Source organism: Oryx dammah, unplaced genomic scaffold, assembly GCF_014754425.2.
Source record: "Oryx dammah isolate SB20612 unplaced genomic scaffold, SCBI_Odam_1.1 HiC_scaffold_10, whole genome shotgun sequence".
Classification (NCBI taxonomy): domain Eukaryota; kingdom Metazoa; phylum Chordata; class Mammalia; order Artiodactyla; family Bovidae; genus Oryx; species Oryx dammah.
Genome location: NW_024070194.1, coordinates 13,516,906 through 13,522,905, shown reverse-complemented (window position 1 = coordinate 13,522,905; position 6,000 = coordinate 13,516,906). Strand labels below are relative to the sequence as shown.

The 6,000-nt window shown below is 58.4% G+C and overlaps 1 protein-coding gene across 3 annotated transcripts in view; it reads left to right on the top strand.

The window, feature by feature from the left end:
• Positions 1 to 80: 80 nt before the first annotated feature.
• PLCG1 (phospholipase C gamma 1) overlaps positions 81 to 6,000 on the top strand; it is a 32,788-nt gene continuing 26,868 nt past the window's right edge. For all 3 annotated transcript variants that reach the window (XM_040248603.1, XM_040248602.1, XM_040248601.1), the window contains exon 1: positions 81 to 301. In XM_040248603.1, coding sequence (XP_040104537.1) covers positions 85 to 301 — 217 coding nt within the window. In that variant the 5' untranslated portion in view covers positions 81 to 84. The remainder of the gene's footprint in view (positions 302 to 6,000) is intronic.

Below are 6,000 nucleotides of genomic sequence, written 5' to 3'. Positions count from 1 at the left end.
CGCCCGCCGCCTGCGCCGCCGCCGCCGCCAGCTCGCTCCCGCCGGGCCTGCGCCGCCGCCGCCGCCGCCCCCGGCACCCGAGTCATGGCGGGCGCCGCGTCCCCCTGCGCCAACGGCTGCGGGCCCGGCGCGCCCTCGGACGCCGAGGTGGTGCACCTCTGCCGCAGCCTCGAGGTGGGCACCGTCATGACTTTGTTCTACTCCAAGAAGTCGCAGCGGCCCGAGCGGAAGACCTTCCAGGTCAAGCTGGAGACGCGGCAGATCACGTGGAGCCGAGGCGCCGACAAGATCGAGGGGGCCAGTAAGTGCGCTCCCCCTCGCTGCACACCCCCGGCTCCCCGGGCTTGCTGCGCGGGTGCGCGCGCTCTGGCGGCGCGGGGTCTGCGCCCTGGCTCGCTCGCGCCCGGGGACCGCCGCTGGAGAGACTCGAGCAAACTTTCGGGCCCCGCCCCCGCCTCGGCCAGGGTGGTCACCGGGGGCGGGGGGCATCCGGGTCCTCAGTCACCTGACAGGACACCCCCTCCCCCAGCAAGGGGGGGAGTGTTCCAGGCGCTTTGCCCAGAGGCCTAAAAATCCTAGCGAGTTGGAGACCAGCGGGGCCGGCGTCGGGTCCCCCCACACCCCGGGAGCGGTGTCGGCCGAGGCAGTGTCCTCTCCCCGGCAGCCGCGGAACCGGAGGCCAGACCAGATGCACCGTTTTTCCGAAAAGAGCAATCTGGTGCACCTCTGGGCCTCACGGCCGGGCTCCTACTTACAAAGGAACCTTTGGGTTCCCCAAGTAGAACTTAGGCAGCTGTTGGCGTAGGGCTGGTTTTGGAGCGGAGCCGGGCCTACTCATCTCTCTCTTGGGGCCAGGGAGGAAGGTGGTCTTGTTTGGTTTGGAAAAGCCCGAGAGGAGGCAGTGGATGTTTTTCCCGCTGCTTCTTTTGTCCTGAAGCTGAATTTTGGAGGTCTGTGTGCGTGGGCAGACTCCCAAAGCCAGGGCAGGGAAAGAGGCCAGCCTTCCCCTTGTCCTTTGGAAGCACATTCTCCAGAGCTTGGCCCCAGAAAGCCCAGCCTCGCTGCTTCGTGTCAGGTACTCTTCAAGAGGACGCAGCCAAATTGGGGTCCAGCTCTTTGTGTCCTGCGTCCTGTGGCTGGAGGGAGCCAGGAGCGGCTACTATTTCCTGCCTGTCCCAGACCTGACCTTGGCTGCTTCTGCGAGAGTGTTAGGGGATTTTGAAAAACCCCAGGTCCTTCAGAGAGTGATTCCACTGAGTGCGTGCCTGTGCTGTGGCCGGATGGGCCCCCAGTTCTGCCCTCCATTCTCCCGCCTCCAAGTGTGAGATGATGTGTCTGCAACCCCAAGCTGTGGGTTGCTTCCTGCAAGAACCCCCTCTACCCCCACCCCCACCCCGAGACTGGAGTTAGAGCCAGGCTCAGCATTAGGACTGTGTAGAGGAAGAGGGTTCAGGAAGTGACACCCCCCAAGAGAAGGTCTTCCAGACCTTGGGTATGGCGTACCTGCGTGTAGATAGATGACTGAGGAGACGGGGAGGAAGGAAGGTCTTGTGGTGAGACAGCCATCCTCAGCCACACATTCCAGATCTCACACAGCTGCTGAACTTCCACACGACAGCCACCTTCCTCCGTGACCCCTCCTCGGGCCCTGGCAGCCTGCAGGAGAAAATGTTAGATGATTTGAGAGGCTGGATTCCAGAGTGGAGAAGGACAGATCCTGCAGAGGACTGGAGGGACATCACCCCAGCATCAGACTCCAGGCATGGCCCTTCCATGTGTCTGTGGATTCCCCGGGCTCTCCTGAATTGGTAGCAGCTGGCTGAGGTTCCCAGGTAGACTTCTGGCTGAGAGGCTGCGTTTCACACTGTGCACGGGACCAGCAAGCAGTTGAAGTGCAGCCCAGCGGTTGAAGGCAAGGTTGGGTTTGAAGCCCGTATGTATTAGTTGTATATCGCCCCCAGTCAGCTACTTCTCTGAGCCTTGGTGTCACCATCTGTGAAGTGGGAGTAATAATATCTCCATCAAATGGGGTTATTCTAGGGGGATAAAGGAGGGGATTAATGTAAAACAATATACGTAGGCTTCAAATCCAACCTTGCCTTCAACTCCTGTGCTGCTGGATACGTTCTAAATGTTTAATAAATAGAAGCTGTTATTCATGACAACGGTAGTAGACTATGACTGTCACTCTTAGACTGGGACTGTATGGCTGCACAAAAGGGTGAGGGAGCAGGAAGGGAGGAGCACAGGGACCCAGCTCACATTTCACTGAGATCACTACCCGGAAAAGGGAGGAAATGGTTTTGTTTTGCCCCGACCCAACTACTAGTCACCCCCTACCACATAGAGCAGGGTATGGAGTTGTCTTGAGGAGACTTGCACATCTGTCTCCTGGGTGGGTGACTCTCTTGTTTATAAGTTGGGGCCTATGTGGAAAGGCAAGGGGCTAGTCCACCAGGTCTCAGGTCTTGGGGGCTGGAGGCAGGAATGCCAAGTACCTGATAACCGCAGACCCTGCGGGTGGGTCCGTCAGAGGGGTGCAAATTCAGTGACAGCTGGGATCTGAGAGGCCTGCCTGGAGCCTGGGCAGAGGAGGTAGAAGGGGCCCTGGCCCATTGATAAATTGCAACCCGGGATTGAAGGAATCTGGGTGAGAAGCCTGGTGGACACTGGTGTGCAGTTCAGGCCTTGCTGACGGAGCCTTCCACTTAAGCTGCCCCAGAGCCGCCTGTTTGTGGGTGCACCTCATTGCTGGGTTCTGATCCCTGCAGCCGCCTCTGTAGGTTCTGAGGAAGTTTAGAGTGCCAGCAGGGCCCCTTGCCACCTGGCCTCTTGCCCAGGTGCCTCAGATGCCTGGCCTTTTCCTGCTGACCCTGCCAGGGTACCACACAGGGTGTGTAACCTGGCCAAAGAGCGAGACACTTGTGGGACTCTCAGGGTATCCGTGGCCCTGCAACGAGATGGGGTTCAGTGAACGTGCATGGTGCTCACGGCGAGGACCTCATTCTGGCCTGACTCCACGTCCTCTCTTTATCCTCCTCTTGTGAAATGGGGCCGGCAGGTGCTCACGTCGCGGGTGGGAGTTTGGTTTAAAAGGAGCGGGGTTGGTACTGGTTGTCACGGTGGTGTGACAGGAACCAGGTCGGTGTTTGGCTTTTTGTGTTACAGATACTGACATAAATGAGTACAAAGCAATTACAGACTTCCTGCTGAGTGCTACAGAGACTTGTCATCATGTTTTCTTGGCAGATCCGCTAAAGGGCCCCAGGGGGTGGTCTGGAGTGCCACCCCACTTCACAGTCAAGGAAATGGAAACGCAGGGAGCGCACTGTGCTGCCACGTGACAGCCTCAGTGGGACCCAGACCCCCCGGCAGGTGCTGGCCTGCCACTCTATGCCCTGGGGTTGTGCTCTGAGTGGCCTCAGGCCCCAGTTCTGGGGTCTGCATTGCTCCTCTGAAGAGAAACCTTCCTGTTCAGACTGTACCTGATGGACAGCCCCGGCCTTCCTCAGCTGTGGCTCCACGCTTCTGGTGCCTTCCGGGTTGACATGTTCAGTCAGGGGTCGCAGTGGCTCGGGTGGTGAATCCACGGGGGGCCAGCACGTCGGGAACTGTAGCCCCGGGTTTTCGTCTTTGTTTCTGCAATCGATACCCTTTTAGACACCAGGCCTCCTTAGGTGGTGAATCAGAATAGGCCCTTGCCTTCAGGGAAACTGAAGCGTACAATGGTGGCGACAGTTCCTGCTCCCTTTGATGCTGGGGGTGGCAGGGTGGCAGAAGAAAGCAAACTCCCCCGATGAGGCAGGCAGGCTCGTGAGGGAGGCACCATAGGGCCCCGCAGTCTGAGGCCTGACCCCTGTGGCTGTCAGACCATGCAGGAGACAGACCTCAGGGTCAGCTCTGAAGGCTGAGCCCAGGAAGGGCGGGCCTGTGTCGTCGGGGATTTTCCTTTGCTGCCTGCCGGGTTGGTCCCCATGGGAGAGGGGTAAGAGCACGTGTCCGGATCTCCACAGCTCACCATCCTCGCCTGTGTGCTTCCTGTCTGACTATAGTTTTTCCAGGGGAAGTCAGAGCTCTCAGTGTTTCCTCAGCCCCCCAGGCTTGCCCTGATGTGTGGGTTTCCAGGCCAGCCCAGCCAGGCCCCCTGTGCAGCTGGGGCTTTGTCTTCCGTGTGAACTTAGGGACGGGGTTTGCTGTGCCTGGGAGAGCTGAACACCACGCCGGGGGCCCCCAGCACCTCCAGCTTCTGTGTGTGCGCCGGGGCCGGCACATATGTACACAAACGCACAGGCTGGAGTCATCAGTTAGGGAGCTTGGCCGCTGGCTTGTTTTGGGTCGCCCCTTGGAATGAGGGGCATTTGCTTGCTCAGTAGATATTGTGTGAACACCTCCTGTTTGCCCAGTACTAGGCACTGAGAGTTCAAAAGATGAACAAGACCTGGACTGGGCTGTTGAGGAACAATGCTTGGAAGAGACAGGTGTGGGGATATATAATTATAACCCCGCGTGTTCTGTACCATAATAAAGGTCCGTGCCCAGAGCTTCCTGTGTGCAGCGGAATGAGCTCTGCCCAGCAAGCGGGGGGTCTAGAGGAGAGAACCAGGAGGGCTTCGCAGGGGAGGTGGCTGGTGAATGGGCCTGAGTGGTTGGGGACCTTGCCTGTGCCCTGGGTGAAGCCCCGAGGACCACTGCACAGGGTGGGTTAGGGGGCAGTGTAGGGAGGGCCGTGGCGTGCCGAGCCTCATGGGTCGTGCTCTGTCCTGTAGCAGAGCTGTCACCAGAGGCTGAAGCGGGATGTTGAGGTGGAGAGGTGGAGGAGGGGGACCTGGGAGCCGCTGCGGGAGAAAGCCGATGAGAACGGCACGCCTTGTCTCCTAGCGGGCAGGCGGATGAGCGGTGATGGAGGCGTGGGGTGGTGTCTGCAGGCAGAGGAGCCGTCGTGGGTGAGCGCCGGGGCTCTGAGCACTCACACTGCCTGGGTTAAAATCCTGCTGTGCAGCTCACTTGCTCTGTGACCTTGGGCATGTGACTTTCTCTCTCATCTCTAAAAGAGAGATAGTAACAAACACATTTTTCTCGTAAGGGTTTTGTGAGGATTTGGTGAGAATGTGTAAGGTGCTTGGCATCGAGTGTAGTGTGTAAGTGCTTTACACATGGGAACCCTGACGAGGAGGAAGGTGAAGATTAAGTGGCCCAGAAGGACCCGTTAGTGGAAGGGAACAAATGTCCATGTGGTGTCAAGGGGGCTGGCTGCCACGTACTTTGATGTGGGGACCAGGAGGCCACTTAGCCCCTCTTTCTTGTCATTGGGGCTCTTTCCCACCCCTGGCTTTTGCAGGGTATCAGGGCAGCTGACTAGGAGCAGCTGCGTCGGTATCACACGAACACATCAGATTAGTCTGTTTCTAAGAACTTCGCCCTGATAGATGGTATCCAAGTCCATTTTTGGGAGACCCCTGACTTCCGGGAAAGGCTTTAACGCCGGCACCTCATTGTGCTAGGGCCTGTTTTTGCCTCACCTGTCACTATCCGTGTTGGTCTCTATTAACTCATGGTGTGTCTTCCTACTCTGCCCTTTTCTCTGATGTGGCTTCAAAGAGGTCAGTGAGAGCTAGTGCTGGAGGGAAGAGGTGAGGCCTGCTGTAGCAAAGGCCTGATTCTAGAGGACAGGAGACTTGCCCCACTGCCGGTCCTGCTCTTAGAACTGCAGAAGTCATTGGGGACTTTGAGGGGAGTCCCAGGAGAAGTGGGGCGGGGAGTGCTCGAGCTTCCCCAGGGAGAAATCTTTGAAAGCAGCCTGGTAACAGGTGAGAAGACTCCAGGCTGAGCCCAGGGTGAGGAGTGGTCCCCAGCAGCTGGGGCCAGAATCAGTCAGATTTGGGTGAGAGTCTCAGCCCTTCTGTGCCTTTGGATACCAGGCACCTGAAACTGATCTTCAGCTGTCAAAGTCATTTCCCCCTCACAGAGCCGCCTGCTGACAGTGGTCAGGTGAGGTCCATC